The 17,953-nt window shown below is 41.1% G+C and overlaps 1 protein-coding gene across 4 annotated transcripts in view; it reads left to right on the forward strand.

The window, feature by feature from the left end:
* GNPAT (glyceronephosphate O-acyltransferase) overlaps positions 1 to 17,536 on the forward strand; it is a 37,551-nt gene extending 20,015 nt beyond the window's left edge. For all 4 annotated transcript variants that reach the window (XM_055234487.2, XM_063614010.1, XM_055234489.2 and 1 more), the window contains 13 exons: positions 1,896 to 2,025; positions 4,745 to 4,872; positions 5,164 to 5,239; positions 5,466 to 5,617; positions 5,722 to 5,852; positions 7,124 to 7,347; positions 10,501 to 10,743; positions 12,062 to 12,141; positions 13,350 to 13,490; positions 14,967 to 15,066; positions 15,151 to 15,244; positions 15,880 to 15,941; positions 17,240 to 17,536. In XM_055234487.2, coding sequence (XP_055090462.1) covers positions 1,896 to 2,025; positions 4,745 to 4,872; positions 5,164 to 5,239; positions 5,466 to 5,617; positions 5,722 to 5,852; positions 7,124 to 7,347; positions 10,501 to 10,743; positions 12,062 to 12,141; positions 13,350 to 13,490; positions 14,967 to 15,066; positions 15,151 to 15,244; positions 15,880 to 15,941; positions 17,240 to 17,283 — 1,605 coding nt within the window. In that variant the 3' untranslated portion in view covers positions 17,284 to 17,536. The remainder of the gene's footprint in view (positions 1 to 1,895; positions 2,026 to 4,744; positions 4,873 to 5,163; positions 5,240 to 5,465; positions 5,618 to 5,721; positions 5,853 to 7,123; positions 7,348 to 10,500; positions 10,744 to 12,061; positions 12,142 to 13,349; positions 13,491 to 14,966; positions 15,067 to 15,150; positions 15,245 to 15,879; positions 15,942 to 17,239) is intronic.
* The last annotated feature ends 417 nt before the right edge of the window (positions 17,537 to 17,953 follow it).

Here is a 17,953-nt window from a genome sequence, read left to right on the forward strand (position 1 = left end):
GGCCTAATCATCAGGCCTCCAGTCTAGGCAGAAGAGGATGTGCATCTCTGAAGGTTGTTTTCTGTTTTTTTGTTTCCTTTTAACTGCAGACCTATAGGCTTCAGACTAACTTAGTCAAGTAAGACTTATAGACTAACTTAATGTCAGATATTCAGTAACGTTACAAAAGAAATACAAAGAATTCCTGTATATACTTCACCTAGATTCCCTTACAGCATTTCCTTTATCCTTTTCCTAATACTCTGCTGTGTTTTTCCTATAATTAAGGGCATTATCTTGTGGTACAAGTTCAAAATAAGGAAATTAACATTGATCCAATACTAGTAACACAGACCTGACTCACATTTCACCAGTTGTCCCAGTCATGTCCTGTCTAGCTAAACAAAATCTAGCTCATGTGTTGCACTAGAAATCCTAGAAAGTGTTCAACTTTCTTCTGTATCCACTTCCATATTAGACTCTTTTAATCTAAAATAATTCCTTAGTATTGTATTTGTGTTTCACGCTAATTTTTTTTTTTTAAAGAACAGGCTAATTATTTTGAAGTGTGAAATGGTTTGAATTTGAGTGATGTTATCTCAGTATTAGGCTTGGGTTGTGTACGTTTGCTAGGAACACCCCGGAAGCGATGCATTCTTCTCAGTGCATCGTGTCAGCAGTGCATGGTGCCTGTTGGTTTCATTACTGGAGATGTTTCACTTCCGTCAGTTGGTTATGGTTATGACTGCCAGATTTCTCTGCTATAAAGTTATTATTTTTTCCGTTTATAATTAATGAATATCTTGTGAAAAGACTCCTTGAAAATGGCTAAATACCCTGTTTTGCATCATACTTTACCTCGCTCATTTTTGCATCCACTGATGATTTTTGCCTGAATTAATTATTATGTTAATGATTGCCAAATGATGACTTTTCTAATTTCATAAAGAGCTTTCCTTATGAAGATTATTTTTACTTATTTGTGTTTTTTTTTCTTCTAGGAAAGCTCTTAACTTCACTTGCGTTCCTCCTCATGCTTTTTAATATTTTGTTTTAATTCAGTCATTTACTTTCCTGTCAAATATTTCTTCTTCCTCCTGACTGTTTTCGAGATTGCTGACTTACACCCTGAATCTGTCAGAGAATGTTAACAGTGTTTGGGACCAAGGGTGTTGGTGAGCCGTGTCTTAAGTGATGATCACAGATTACCTGGCCTCTGTTACATTTAGATTTCAAAAAAACAGATAACACATGGATACCAGTGAATCTTGAGATTGATGGCCTGAGGAGTATATTTGGAAACTCAAGTGATCCCTCCCAGCCACATGACACCCATTCACCCTGGCAGTGAGTCCAGCACATAGAGAAATACCATTCTTGTCACCTGGTCCTATGAATTTGTAGATTTTTTTTAATCTCTCCAAGAGAAGCTTTGTTTTCTGTTACTACAGCCAACCAATTCAATACAGTGGTTAACAGTTGGCTTTTTAAGTCAGACTGACTTGGGTTCCATTCACAGTCTACCATTTATTGGATGCATGACCATTTTACGAACAAGGAAGCTAAGGCTTAGACCTTGTTAATTATGTGGTATTAAACAAAGCATGTAAGATAACTGTGTATAAAATGAGGCTAATATAGTGCCCAACTAATATATGTTAGCGATCATCACTGTTATCATTATTCTGATCCATAAAAATTTACATTTTTAATATTCTTGCATTATGTAAAATTGTTTAACTAGAAACAGTACTTTTACCTTATCAGAGCAAATCGTTTATGTGTATGGTAGGAAGGCAGAAAAAGAGGATGGGTATTCCCTCTATACATAGACTTATTCTTCCGTTTTCTGATTTGAGATGTGATTTGATAACATGACAACTGAAATTATTCAAAATGTAACATTTACTTTCAAGCTACAAAGAGCCATCCAGGAGCATCCTGTTGTTCTGCTGCCTAGTCATCGAAGTTACATTGACTTCCTCATGTTGTCTTTTCTTCTATACAACTATGATTTGCCTGTGCCAGTCATAGCAGCAGGAATGGGTATGTATTGTTTTTCTATTTCTTTAACTGTAAAAATTAAAAAGTTCACTGGCATATTCTAGCAGTACTGAGGTATTTGAAGATGATGATGAAAATAGCCTCTCCTCCTTTATTCCAGTCCTAGCACTGAATAACTTGAGTTATGTCCTTTGTCCCGTGTTTTACTGTGCCTGAACAGACATCTGCAGGAGTTCATGCACACAGGGTTCTTTGGTGTAGGCTTAAAAAATGAGACTGTACTACTTACAGGTATTACCTGCCTTTTTTATTTGATAATATATTAATGGCTACCTCTCTAGGCAATAAATAGATCTGACTTTTTAAAGTTTATTTATAATTGTGATAAAATACATATAACATCAAATTTACCATCTAAGTCATCTTCAAAAATATAGTTTAGTGGCATTAAGTACATTTACATTGTTGTACTATCAACACTATCCATCTCCAGAACTCTTCATCTTGCAAAACTGAAATGGTACCCATTAAACACACTCCCCATTCTACCCTCCCACTGACCCTGGGCAATCAGCATTCTACATTCTGTCTCTGTGAACTTAACTACTCTAGATACTTGATATAAGTGGAATCATACAGTACTTGTCCTTTTGTGACTGGCATATTTCAGTTAACAGAATGCCCTCAAGGTTCATCCATGTTGCAGCACGCGTCAGAATTTCCTTCCTTTTTGAAGTTGGAAATGCATCTGCTCAAGACCCTGCTTTCCATATATATATATATGTACATATATATATATGTATCTCTATCTATATATATACACACAAAAATGGTGTATATAGAATTGCTGGGTCTTGTGGTAATTTGTTTTCATTTTTTGAGGAACCACCATACTGTCTTCCATAGCAGCTGTACCATTTTGCATTCCCACCAACAGTGCACAACAGTTCCAGTTTTTCGGCCGGGCGCGGTGGCTCACACCTGTAATCCCAGCACTTTGAGAGGCAGAGGCGGGCGGATCACGAGGTCAGGAGATCGAGACCGTCCTGGCTAACACGGTGAAACCCCGTCTCTACTAAAAATACAAAAAATTAGCCGGGCGAGGTGGCGGGCGCCTGTAGTCCCAGCTACGCGGGAGGCTGAGGCAGGAGAATGGCGTGAACCCCGGGGGGCAGAGCCTGCAGTGAGCTGAGATCACGCCACTGCACTCCAGCCTGGGTGAAAGAGCGAGACTCCGTCTCAAAAAAAAAAAAAAAAAAAAGAGTTCCAGTTTTTCTACATCCTTGCCAACACCTGTTATTTTCTGATATTTGTTATAATAATTTTAATGAGTGTGGAGTGGTTTCTCCTTGTAGTTTTGATTTGCATTTCCCTAACAATTAGTGATGCTGAGCATCTTTTTTGTGTGCTTATTGGCCATTTGTATATCTTTGGAGAAATGTCTATTCAAGTCCATTGCCTATTTTTTTAATTAGGTTGTTTCAGGGTTTTTTTGTTGAGTTGTAGGAATTGTTTCTACATCCGGGATATTTACCCCTTATCAGACAGATGATTTGCAAATATCGTCTTCCATTTCATGGGTTACCTTTTCACTCTCTGATTGTGTTCTTTGATGCGTGGAAGTTTTTAATTTTGATGTAGTCCAGTTAATCTATTTGTTTCTTTGGTTCCCTGTGCTTTTGGTATCAGATCCAAGAAATCATTGCCAAATCCAAGGTCATGAAGCTTTTCCCTTATGATTTACCCTAAGAGTTTTGTGGTTTCAGGTCTTACATTAATTTTAATAGCTATATAATATTCAGCAATGTGGATATTTCATAATTTAGTAGTTTTGCTGTTATAAACAATGTCATAATACATTTTTATATTAGTGCTTTTATTCCTGTAAGATCGATTCCTAAGAGTAGGATTGCTAAGGTATATAAGTTGTTTATCCACTCCCTTTTAGGGTAGCCAGGAAAGCCGGGATTCAAGTATACACGTCTGTTAATAAATGCAGTGAATGATAAGGTTAAAACTGCCAAGAACTTAAGCACTTTAAAAGCGTTTTCATCTGAACAAACTTGTGAGAAAGTTATTTGAAAATTAGGGGAAATGAAGAGAAAGACTATTTTAAAAATGCTGGTAGCAATCTTCCTTTCTTACAAGATTTGCCTTATTTAATCTCTTCCAACAAAAGTAGGTTGATATTTTTTCCTGATAGGAAAAAGATGAGAGCGGGTTTGGCCTGGCTGTCCAGAGCATGAAGGGCACATATTGGTCTGTTGTCAGGCTCAGCAGCATGGCTGACTAAAGAAATTGGCATCATGACATTGTCATGTTGCTCTGCTGTTGCCCCTGGTCTCTAGCTGGCCTACTTGTAAATGGAGTGGTGCATGGAGAAGCACAAGGTAACCTCCCAGTGAGCACCTGGCCCACAGAATCCCTTCTTTTCTATAATTCTATTAGGTATCTCTTACGTATTTTAATGTCAAAGTATAATAATATCATAGGGATATCTTACATTTATGAAATCTTTCTTAATAATGTTTGAGTTTAGGCCAGAACACAGTGGCTTATGCCTGTAATCCCAGTACTTTGGGAGGCCGAGGCAGGAGGACTGTTTGAGGCCAGGAAGTTTGCAACCAGCCTGGCCAACATAGCAAGACCCTGTCTCATAAAATAAAATAATAAAATATAAATGAAAAATAAGAATGTTTAAGTTTAGATCTTTATAGAATATTTCAAGATCTACAAATAAATATTATCCCCTCTTTTTTAGACTTCCTGGGAATGAAAATGGTTGGTGAGCTACTACGAATGTCGGGTGCCTTTTTCATGCGGCGTACCTTTGGTGGCAATAAACTCTACTGGGCTGTGTTCTCTGAATATGTAAAAACTATGTTACGGGTAAATGCAAATAATTCCCAAGTACTCTTAAGCTGTATTTTCTTCACTGATGTTTGCTCATTTAAACTCTTAACTTTTGAATAGAACACTTAGCTATTTCACTTTCCCTCAAGAACTGCTTGTAACCTCAGCAATTGGTTTCATCTGTGTGACTCTCTTGTATAATTTTCGCTGTAAGCTGTGTTTGTTCAGGAAGCTTGGGAGGGAGCTTGGGAAAAGGAATCGAAAGAAGCATTTAACATTTTGAGAGTAGGCAATGGGTTTTGTGTTTTGTTTGTTTTCTCTTTGAAGAATGGTTATGCTCCTGTTGAATTTTTCCTCGAAGGGACAAGAAGCCGCTCTGCCAAGACATTGACTCCTAAATTTGGTAGGTCACTACAGATTAAAAGGAAAAATACAAACCCAAAGACATCAGCTGCTGTATAAAACTTGACACTTTATTTAACAAGATACTCTTTTCAAGTGTAAATGTGTAACTGTTGATGTTTACGGGATTAGTGTATAATGTATGCTTTTAGTATTTTCTGTTTATGTGCCCATGTTTGCTCTGCTCTTCAATATGTTGATGAAGCATTTCTCCCTGTGTTTTGCAGGTCTTCTGAATATTGTGATGGAGCCATTTTTTAAAAGAGAAGTTTTTGATACCTACCTAGTCCCAATTAGTATCAGTTATGATAAGATCTTGGAAGAAACTCTTTATGTGTATGAGCTTCTAGGGGTTCCTAAACCAAAAGAATCTACAACTGTACGTGAGCTTGATTTTAGCTTAAATGAGAGAATGTGCTGACTGACATATCAACTAATTTCTAAACTTACTGCTTTTCTTCCCCCCTGTTATGGTACTATTAGGGGTTGTTGAAAGCCAGAAGGATTCTCTCTGAAAATTTTGGAAGCATCCATGTGTATTTTGGAGATCCTGTGTCGCTTCGATCTTTGGCAGCTGGGAGGATGAGTCGGAGCTCATATAACTTGGTTCCAAGGTGTGACCTGTGTTTTAATAACTGTCTTAGAAATGAGGATTAAAATCCAAAGGTGTGAGTTGCAATTCTGGAGTTGACCACTTCTCTTGGTTTCTTAAGATCACAGAGAAAATGGTCAGAAATGCTGTTATCATTCCGTTTTCATCAGTGGAAACCTTCAATTAAAGAAGAATTATGTGTTTGTCCCAAAAAAATGATGAGCTGTAAGATATGTATGTCAAATATGCAAAATCAGACAATGATCATGTTTCTCAAGGGAACTAAAGTGGGAAGAAATAATGCCATTATTAACAAGTATGTGTGCAGGAATTGTTGAGCACTATTGGTAGGCTAGCCAAAGTATGTACTATTATTTTTGACCCTAGAAAGAATTGCATAATGGTAATGAATGGGAGTGAGTCCTTAGTCTCAAGAAGGTTATAGTTTTATAGGCAAGAAAATATATTAGGTTCTTTCAGGATACAGAACACAGATATACATTTGAGTATTCTTAATTAGGCAAAATATACCTGGACAAGTAAGGGAGACAAACCATCTGCCCCTCCAGGCCTCATGTGCCTGCAACATCATTTGTAACTTACCTGTAGCTTGAGCAGTTTCCCAGCAGCTACATTAGTCATCACAGAAGCTTATGTTAGTTTTTTTCCTGACACAGGCTTTCTCTCTTTAGATCTCAAATTGGTTTGGCCGGTTATTACCTAGTACAGGGCACCCTTACTGGCTACATCTTTCACGTTAAGCCACCTGTGTGGCAATTTTTAGGTCATGTGTGTATCTCTGCTCCAGCCAGCTCTGTGTAGGCCTTATTGTACTATTCAAAGTTTGGTAATCCGTGCATGAAGTCAGACAAACTGAATGGTACCCATTCAGTATAAAATGCTTATTATATAATCTGATAAATGTGTTCCACAATGGAGATATGTTCAGTGCACTATGGATTCTGAAAAGACAGTAATTCAGTCTACTGGGGCAGGCATCCATTCTCAGGGAAATGATGTATCCTATTTAGGAAGCAACAAAAGTTGTTTGCCTGGAACCAGGAATAATAGGACCCTGGACCCTTCAGTATTTTTACCACCTCTCAAGAGCATATTCCAGAAATGTATGGTCAGATTACACTATAGTAAAGCAAAGGAATACTGTTTGCACCTGACCTGAGAGAATTCAGTTGGCAAAAAGTATGAGAAGCCTTCTAAAAGGTCAGTCTTTTTCCATCCCCATTTGTGTAAGTAACAGAACTGTAATTTGTTGCTCTATGCTCTTCCTTTTAGATACATTCCTCAGAAACAGTCCGAGGACATGCATGCCTTTGTCACTGAAGTTGCCTACAAAATGGAGCTTCTGCAAATTGAAAACATGGTTTTGAGCCCCTGGACCCTAATAGTTGCTCTTCTGCTTCAGAACCGGCCATCCATGGACTTTGATGCTCTGGTGGAAAAGACTTTATGGCTAAAAGGCTTAACCCAGGCATTTGGAGGGTTTCTCACTTGGCCCGGTATGTAGGTAGGACATATGTGTTGAGAATGCTTGCTTAATTTGGAAGAGTTATAACTTGGACCTGAAAAATCTATAGAGGACTTGAGCAAAGGATTGCTCAGAAAGAGAAAGGACAGGCCGGGCACAGTGGTTCACACCTGTAATCCCAGCACTTTGGGAGGCCGAGGCGGGTGGATCATGAGGTCAGGAGATTGAGACCATTCTGGCCAACATGGTGAAACCCTGTCTCTACTAAAAAATAGAAAAAATTAACCGGGCGTGGTGGTAGGCGCCTGTAGTCCCAGCTACTCAGGAGGCTGAGGCAGGAGAATGGCGTGAACCCGGGAAGTGGAGCTTGCAGTGAGCCGAGATGCCACTGCACTCTAGCCTAGGCGACAGAGCGAGACTCCATCTCAAAAAAAAAAAAAAGAGAAAGGACACCAAATCTGTTTTTATCACTATAAGACACAGTGAACACAGCACGTTGATTATTTGAGAATAATTGTTTACATGTCATTTCCCACTACGAGACTAAATATCTTGAGGACTAGAATACCATTTCCTTGGCACCTATTACAGCAGAAAATAAAGTCATGAATTCTAGCCAGGCATGGTGGTACACACCTATAATCCCAGCTACTTGGGAGGCTGAGGTGGGAGGATCACTTGAGCCCAGGCGTTCGAGACCAGCCTCAGTAACATGGTGAGACCCCATCTCTAAAATAAAAAAGGCCGGGCGTGGTGGCGCACACCTGTAATCCCAGCACTTTGGGAGGCTGAGGCGGGTGGATCACAAGGTCAGCAGTTCCAGACCAGCCTGACCAACATGGTGAAACTCCGTCTCTACTAAAAACACAAAAATTACCTGGGCATGAAAATTAGCATGCACCTGTAATCCCAGCTACTTGGGAGGCTGAGGCAGGAAAATTGCTTGAACCTGGGAGGCAGAGATTGCAGTGAGCCAAGATTGCGCCACTGCACTCCAGCCTGGGCGACAGAGCGAGACTCTGTCTCAAAAAAAAAAAAAAAAAAACTGTACAGGCTACAGTTGGAAATGTTTTTTTTAAGACCAGATAATTATTTGAAGTCAAGTACCTACTGTTCTTTGATCAGCCCAATACTGAATACCTCCTCTGTGCTGGGTACTACCAGGGATATGGAGATGAACAAGATGCCATCCCCGTCCTGGAGGTTTCCCTGGGTTGCAGAGGGCAGGGTGGGTGGGTAATGTGTAAACAAGTTGTGAGGGTTCAGTGAACAGAGACAAGGAGCAACATGTGTGCTGCAGAGGGTTCCTGAGAGTGCTGCAGAGGAAAGGGACCATACTCAGGAAGACTTCACAGAAGCGACTTTTGAACCCTTCAGGAAGACCAGGAGAGGAGCCTCGCCAAGGCAGGGATGAGGAATGCAAGATGGCAGGCTTGGGCCCCAGGGATTCATCAGTGATGTTAAAATGTTGGCCCAGATGGGAGATGGGGGGTAGAAGGAAAATAAAGATGGATTTCCCTGCCCCCTCCCCACCATCCACCACCAGAAGACTGGAGGTATAGAAACAGGTTAGGAGGCCGCTCTGTCCCAATGAGAAATGCAGAATGCCTGAGATGCCTGAGCCACAGCAGTGGAAGCACTCACGTGATAGCCAAGAGATGAGGAGGATTTACTGATAAAAATGCCAGTCACCAAGAGAGAGACAAATCAGACATCTTTTCTCAGTGCTGTGATGGTCTGGTAGGAGGCAAAGGACGTGTTAATTATGATACAAGGTAGCAAGTGTTGGATGTCATGAGAAATAACTAAAAGGGCTCAGACCCATCATTGTTTGGCCCAGGAACATATGAAAACATAGGTACTTCTTTTTCTAAAGTGTTTTGCTTTTTCAAGATGGGATAAATGCCATGACTAATCCATAGCTAAGAGTATCTGTTCAGTATCACTACAGTTCTGTTCCTTTTTTCTTTTTTTATGCAGATTACCCCACATTCCTAAGCATGTTCATATCTCAAGCTTTTTTTTTTTTTTTTTTTTTTTTTTGAGACGGAGTCTCTCTCTGTCGCCCAGGCTGGAGTGCAGTGGCGCAATCTCGGCTCACTGCAAGCTCCGCCTCCCAGGTTCACGCCATTCTCCTGCCTCAGCCTCTCCGAGTAGCTGGGACTACAGGCGCCCACCACCACGCCCGGCTAATTTTTTGTATTTTTAGTAGAGACGGAGTTTCACCGTGGTCTCGATCTCCTGACCTCGTGATCCGCCCGCCTCGGCCTCCCAAAGTGCTGGGATTACAAGCGTGGGCCACCGCGCCCGGCCGATATCTCAAGCTTTTTATGATTATTTCACATAAAATATTATTCAATTGAGCAAGCTGAGACAAGGCAAGTTGGTCAAGAATGAATGTGATCAAGTCCAGGAGGAAGCCATACCTCTCACTTGTCTCTGCCTTGAAGCAGTAGCAGAACTTGCCACCCAGCTTGAGCAGTGTGCCATTGCCAGCCAGCTCTTTGGCTCAGGTTAACCGTAGAATAATTTTCCGTGCTGAGAATATTTGTTAAATATCACCATCTCTTCATTATGCTTCTGTAATTCTACCTGCCTGGCGGCTGTCTGCAGGCCAATATGTCAGGTGATAAGCTACCAAGAACTGCCATGGATCTGCCTCTTTAGTTATCTTTGATTTGGGGAAAACTGCAAAGTGGTATTTTTACCATCTTGGTATGGGTCTAAGCAAGGGGTGTGTGTGCATGTGTGTGTGTGTGTTGTATCTTTTAATGTATTCATAAACTAATCCTGGGCCTTTTTGTCATACTATTCTTACATTCCCGTGCATGTGACTTTCCAGTTATGTAACTTGCTGTTACAAAACTTTAGATTCCCTTGGTTCCTGAAGTACACAGAAGTGGTGTTCATTTTCAGAGTAGAAACTGATGTGCCTTTCAGAATGGCTGACAAATTTGGGGTAAGAAAGTATGTTACATGTCCTTAGAGAGAAAGAATTGATTTATGAAATAGTACTTTTAAAATTTTCTTCACATTTGATATCATTACCGTAATTGTTAGACACTAAAACCTGTCACTTGAAAATGAGCATCTGTCACGTTACATTAATAACGTTAATGCACACTAGGCCCAAGACTCCCTGCAGTGACCCGTCTTGTTTGAATGAATTGTCTTTTGTGTGTAGATAATAAACCTGCTGAAGAAGTTGTCCAGGCCAGCATTCTTCTGCATTCCAACATTGCCAGCCTTGTCAAAGACCAGGTGATTCTGAAAGTGGACTCTGGAGACTCAGAAGTGGTTGATGGACTTATTTTCCAGCACATCACTCTCCTCATGTGCTCAGCTTATAGGAACCAGCTGCTCAACATTTTTGTCCGTCCATCCTTAGTAGCAATAGCATTGCAGATGACACCAGGGTTCAGGAAAGGTAATTTTCAGGAATACAGTCTTGACTTTTAGAAGAGGTCTGGCCATTCCATTCCATTTAGCGAGCCACATTTGAAGCCTTGTAATGTTCAGCCTCACCCCAGTGAAGAGTAGGCCTATCACTGAGAAAAAGTTAGCTTTGTTCCCCAAATACTTGTTCATCTGCTTAGAATTTTGGAATTGGGAGGACCTGGAAATAATCTAAACCTTTCCTTTTATAAATATGGAAAATGAGGCCTAGAAAGTTGCATAATTACTGAGAGAAGGATCTGGCATTTGAGTACAGTTCTCCACTTCCTGGTCTGCGGCACTGTTTCTGCTGTGCCAGCTCCCTGATCCAGCAAAGGCAGGTGGGCAGTTGGGCAGTCAGCAGTAGATGAGTACTCCCGAGATGCACGATCTCATTCTAATTGCATTAGGAGTATAAAAATGAGTACAGTACAGGTCATATTCACAGGAGCCTGTAGTCAAGGCCAGGGGGTTCTGTCAAGGCCCCATGTTAGAATTACTAGGGGAGTGAGCCCCACCCCAAAGTTTCTTCAGTTGACCTGGGGTATGGGCCAGCCATTGGTGTTTGGTTTTGGTTTTGGTTTTGGCTTTTCAAAGCTCCACAGTGATTCTAAGGAAAAGTGCTACAGATACAATAAAGATACCAGGAAATATGAATATAGAGGGAAATTAAGAAATCAGTACCTTTCCTTCCCTACTAGGGAGCCATGGGGTAGGGAAAAATGAAGTGTCCTGGCCCCTAGGGACTGTGATGTCTCGCTGAGTAGAAGCCTGGTTGTAGGTTAGAGTCAATCATTTAAAAACTATGCGAGGACTGGGCGCAGTGGCTCAGGCCTGTAATCCCAGCACTTTGGTAGGCCAAGGTAGGAGGATCACGATGTCAGGAGTTCGAGTCCAACCAGACCAACATGGTGAAACCCCGTCTCTATTAAAATACAAAAATTAGCTGGGTGTGGCAGCGGGTGCCTGTAATCCCAGCTATTTGGGAGGCTGAGGCTGGAGAATCGCTTGACCCCAGGAGATGGAGGTTGCAGTGAGCCAAGATTGCGCCATTGCACGCCAGCCTGGGTGACAGAGCGAGACTCCATCTCAAAAAACAAACAAAACAAAACAAACTATGCTAGACCGTAGTTTGCTCTGTGGGTAAGATTTGGGTTTAATTTAGCTTCCCTCAGGGGACTTAATTCTTGTCCCTGTTACGTGAATAAAATATGCCTTTGAAATACATTTTGTGATAGTAAGGACTTCCTGATACTCCCTTAAAGTTTAAAGGGCAATGTTGTAATTTTACATAATGAATTTATTTCCAGAGGAAGTCTACAGTTGCTTTCGCTTCCTACGTGATGTTTTTGCAGATGAGTTCATCTTCCTTCCAGGAAACACACTAAAGGTAAAGTGCTTACAACAAAGAGCAAGTATGTTTGCAGTGTGAGTTCTAGAAATGTTAGGGGTGAATTCACAGATGTGTCTCAGGCAGTGTGCCATCCCTTTCTTCAAGGCAAAGTGGGGCAGACTTCAAGAGAAACTGGAGTGCTCACAGTTCAGCAGACTCTAGTTTGATTCTTGATCAAGTTTAATTAATAACTTAGGGATTGTCTGGTGAGAGGAGAGTCATTCTTTGAACTATCAGTGTGGCCATTGCAACTAAACTAACTTTATATTAGTAAACGTTTAAAAATCAGCACACAGCCGGGCGCAGTGGCTCATGCCTGTAATCCCAGCACTTTGGGAGGCCAAGGTGGGCGGATCATGAGGTCAGGAGATCGAGACCATCCTGGCCAACATGGTGAAACCCTGTCTCTACTAAAAATACAAAAATTAGCTGGGCGTGGTGGCGTGTGCCTATAGTCCCAGCTACTCAGGAGGCTGAGGCAGGAGAATCACTTGAACCCGGGAGGTGGAGGTTGCTGTGAGCCAGGATCGTGCCACTGCATTCCAGCCTGGTGACAGAGCAAGACTCCATCTCAAAAAAAAAAACACAACAAAATCAGCACACATTTTCCTGTTAGCAGGTTGTTAGAATGAGTCACCCAGGCAAGTGCCTTTTACTTTGAGAGTAGCGAGTGGTGGTCCTGCCTGGTCTAGACAGCTGAGGAGTCATCAGGCTCACAGAGCTGGACTGCTGCTTGGTTGAAGTGGGAAGTGACGGAGTAGATGAGAGGCATGCTAGGTTTTTGTGTGCTCTAAGGATAAGAGGTTTGATTCTGTAGGGAGTGGAACAGGAGTGCTGGAAATTTTTAACCATAGCATAATTCTAAGTATTTTTAGGACTTGCTTTATGTATTTCCTATTTAAATTAAGGAGTGGTTCTGCAAAGTGAAAGAAAATCCATCACCCAGGTTGTGATTTGTAAGGCTCAGAAATGTGTGTTTGAAAACATTTTGAATGTAGAACAGACGCTTATCTGGCTACTATCTCACAACCAGAATTGTTCTGGAAGTTGGGGAAACAGCTGGTATTCTGTTGTCTGAGAGCATGTGGCTGCATATATTGAGATAGGCAGTGTATCCATTAACTTAGATGAGGGGGTACATGTATTCAGATGGGCACGGTACCCATTAACCTAGATGAACATTATGGCTTCCTCTTCCCCTCTAGGACTTTGAAGAAGGCTGTTACCTGCTTTGTAAAAGTGAAGCCATACAAGTGACTACGAAAGACATCCTAGTTACAGAGAAAGGAAATACTGTGTTAGAATTTTTAATAGGACTCTTTAAACCTTTTGTGGAAAGCTATCAGGTATGTAAATTTGGCAAGTTCTCCTTCATGCCCCTCATATCAAATATAATAAGACATTCTCGCCGGGCGCGGTGGCTCACGCTTGTAATCCCAGCACTTTGGGAGGCTGAGGCGGGCGGATCACGAGGTCAGGAGATCGAGACCACGGTGAAACCCCGTCTCTACTAAAAATACAAAAAATTAGCCGGGCGTGGTGGCGGGCGCCTGTAGTCCCAGCTACTCGGAGAGGCTGAGGCAGGAGAATGGCGTGAACCCGGGAGGCGGAGCTTGCAGTGAGTCGAGATTGCGCCACTGCACTCCAGCCTGGGCGACAGAGCAAGACTCCGTCTCAAAAAAAAAAAAAAAAAAAAAAAAGAAAGAAAAAAAAAAAGACATTCTCACCCTGTGCTTATTTCCAGTCTGAAGGGCAGGTATCTTCCCCAGGCAAATGGAAGAAGGAGAGAGAGTGATTAATACGATCAGTGATCTCACCTCACCAGTGAGACCTTGCTTCCCGCATTCAGGAGGAAGCTTGGTTCATTACAGACCCAAGAGGACAACAGCTTAGTGATGCCATGGTCACAGTATTCACAGGACCACAATTACACCCAAGCATCATCTGTCATACTGTGTCTCATGTCTTAACGAGGCCTTCATGTCAGTTAATATGTAACCTCGAGGTTTGATATATACCAGGCACTCGGTAAAGGCAAGACTTGAGTGATACATAAAATCAGTTACAGATTACCAGATGTTTATGTTGGAAAGAAAAAGTTCAAGTGCAAGTTCTGAAAGCGTTTGTCAGAGCTCTTGGGAGTAGTTAGAGAGAGGGGATGGTATGTTGCCCAGCAGGAATTGTGCCAGGACTCAGCGGGAGAGAAAGAGTCTGAAACATAAACTGTAGGAAGGACTTCCACATGTTTGAGAGAAGAGGATGCTGTGACTCGGCTCTGTTTATATAATACATGCACTGGCTCTGGGCACCTGGACCCACTTCCTAGTGCTTGTGGTCCGTGAAATAACTCACTCAGCCTCCATGTACAAAGTCTAGCACTTAATGAGCATTTGATAAATGCTAGTTCTACCCTTAATCACCTTTCTGCAGTAGAAATTATCAAGTATTTTAGGGCACGGTACTTTGTTAGGTGCATTTAGAGAAAAAAAGCAAAGTTATTAAAATCTGACCCCTGTCTTCCCAAGTATCATAAGAGATACGAAGCTGATGGTAATTAACTTGTACCCCTTGAAGTGAGAAATTATACTTTAATAAATGTCATGATTATTTTAAACCTTTTTCTAATTGTAAAATGTAAACTCAAAGCAGATGCCCTAAAAATTCTTTGGTTTTTCTGTGCTCATTCCTTGGAGGGTCTTTATGCTGCTCTGTTGTGATATGTCCTTCTCTTAAGAGGGGCAATGTAAAGTTATTTACTATTGTACTGAACTTGGCTATCCTTTTTCTCTTTCTGTTCCCCTCATCCTTCCTCTTAAAATCAGATAATTTGCAAGTACCTTTTGAGTGAAGAAGAGGACCACTTCCGTGAGGAACAGTACTTGGCTGCAGTCAGAAAATTCACAAGTCAGCTTCTCGATCAAGGTCAGTCACTACTCTGTGGGTGCTGATTTCTTTTAGTTGAGAGTAAAAACTGGTCAACTAACTCTTCCTCACCCCCGATTTTAGGTACCTCTCAGTGTTACGATGTATTATCTTCTGATGTGCAGAAAAATGCCTTAGCAGCCTGTGTGAGACTCGGAGTAGTGGAGAAGAAGAAGATGTAAGTACTGTACAAGATCCCATGAGTGCTCAAAGAACAAGGAAACGAATGACATTTGAGCTCACAATCCAGAGAGACATAGAAATGGATGATCTAGGAAACGCTATATTGTACTTTCCTTATCCATCCTCTAATTAGTTAAGTCAGTATGAGTTACCCTGAAAATTGTATGTGGTTATGAATAGAAATGCAACTGAAGCAAAGAAAGAAATAACTTTAGGCCAATATTTTTGCTTTGACTTAATGTTGAAATTTATAATTACAAGAATTTCGGGAGTGTAGTGGGCTTTTGAGTGACACACATAGACACACATAATACACACATAATACATATATAGTTACATACCTGTATATGTATATATAAACATACAGATATATGTTCTTCTAAGCGGTTGAATTTAACAGTGATAAAGCTTAATATGTAAACTCTGGCAGTCATGTCTCTTTGTGGTCAGAAGAATGAAGCAAGAAGCCAGGAGGTGGGACAGGAGCCTGAGGCCTTTCCACTACTTAGGCCCAGCCTTGAGGAAGGCAATTGAAAAGTAGTCTTAGAATAGCTACCGTCAGGAACAAAATATAAAAGTTGTCTTTTCCCCAGAGTTTATGTAATAATAAAGCTTGTTATTTTCTCCTAGAAATAATAACTGTATATTTAATGTGAATGAACCTGCCACAACCAAATTAGAAGAAATGCTTGGTAAGTGCAGTTTAATAAAATACGAGTTTTCACATTTTGTTGATGAATTAAAATTAGAAAGTATACTGTGGCACCAAATACTTTATCAAAATGATCAGTAAGTAGTAGAGTTCTAACATAAACAGGGAATTACTTATGCAGTCTGGAATTTTCTCAAGGAAGCTAAAGAGGAAGCACAAAGAAAATTAACAAAACACAACAGGCATAAAAGAAGCAGTCTTACACAGTAGAAAGAGTCAGTCCTTAACATGACTGATCTCAGCCCGAGGCCCATACCCTTCACATCCTTGCCTCAGAGAGAGTACCTCATCTCCACTCTGTTTGCTGCTCTCACTGTGTGTCTTGCATTGCTTCTTTCCCAAGTGAGGGATTAGTGTCAGTGTCTCTATCACGTAGACTTTCTGAACTCAGAATTAGGGGCTGATAGCACATCCTTGGGAGAATAACCCAACCCTTACTCTTCTCTAGAGCATATCAACTGTGAAGAAATAGTCTAGCCCAAAAAGAGTCCTTGAGTGTTGTCTTCCTTGACATAAGAGTCCTTGAGTGTTGACATAAACAGAAGTACAGTCAGAGGGGATCAAGAACACTTTTCCTAGCAATGATGGGGCCATTTTAGAAAGGAGGGTGTTAACATTTGGAAAAAATAATCTGCTGATTATATTGAATAGCATGATGTCCTTGAGTGGATCGTCTTCCAAGTACTGTTTTTGTACCTAATCTTAATTCAGTACATCGTCAAACCTGCATGGAAGAGCTTTAGATAGATGTCTGTTGGGATTTGCGGAAGACCAGAATGGGGCATACGGAAAAGGAGGACGGTTGAAGAAAAGGGTAGAAGGACAGTGGGGTAGTTGACACATATTGGAAAGGCGGAAGTACTAGACCTTGTAGAAAAAAATATATAGGTCGAAATCCCAGTCTTCTATTTATATCATGTCTGAAGAGGTGCATATACCTAAACCCCAAACACCTCGCCCTGTGAGGGTGACGGAATCAATTACTTAATCACGGAAAGCAGATGTGATGTGAGCCTGAACATACCGGACTGGAGTTCAGAAAACATGACGGGGTTCAACTCCTGGCCCTGGCCCTGTGGCTCTGGCCATGCCGTCACCTCTTGGAGCATCTACTACTTCCCCTGTGGAGGGGGCTGGCGTCCCCATGGGTACTGGCCAGCCTGTGAAGCTCTGCACAAGTCTCCAGCGTCTCCCCTGGACAGTCGCCCAAGGAACAGCTGTGTGAGGAAGGGCAAAATCAGCATCATTTCATGAGTTGCTTCTCTTTTTTCATCTTAGGTTGTAAGACACCAATAGGAAAACCAGCCACTGCAAAACTTTAATACTCGACAAATAGTTATGGAAAATTCGGTCACGTAATTACTGTCATTGAAGGACTCATTACAACAAACAGGGAAGTAAAGGAAGAGACACATCCTCTAGTACTCCCTGAGACTCTGAGAACAGTGGACACAGAGGGAAGAGATGATCATTGGAAGCAATCAGTTTACTCTTCCCCACCACAGTGGTTAAATGGCGTTTGTATCTGACACTATGTGTGTGCTTTAAAATAAACTTTTGGAAACGTTTGGAAAAGCAAAGCTCAGCTCATTTCACTAACACTTTTCAGCTTACTATATGTATTAAACTTTTATGTTGACTTTTGAATTAAAGTATGACAACACTGAAAGCTCTGGATATTAAAAGAAAACTGAAAAGGGCATATCTACGTTACTTGTAGCTTGCTTTAATTAAAGTTGCCTCAAACAAGTACAAATTTGAAAGAGATATTTAATAAATTAGCTAGCTTACTTTAAATGTTGGCCACCCTAGGGCCTTAATTAACAAAAATGAATTAGTCAAGTACGTGCAACAAAAAGATGCGTGTGATGCACCATAAATATGTGTAAGAATTCAAGAGAAGAGAAATTTAGAGTAGGTAACACCAGAAACCTTGGCAGGTAGCCACCTCTGGAAGTGACATGTAAGCTGAGAACTGGATTGAGCAGGAGC

This window comes from Symphalangus syndactylus, chromosome 19 (genome assembly GCF_028878055.3).
Source record: "Symphalangus syndactylus isolate Jambi chromosome 19, NHGRI_mSymSyn1-v2.1_pri, whole genome shotgun sequence".
Classification (NCBI taxonomy): Eukaryota; Metazoa; Chordata; class Mammalia; order Primates; family Hylobatidae; genus Symphalangus; species Symphalangus syndactylus.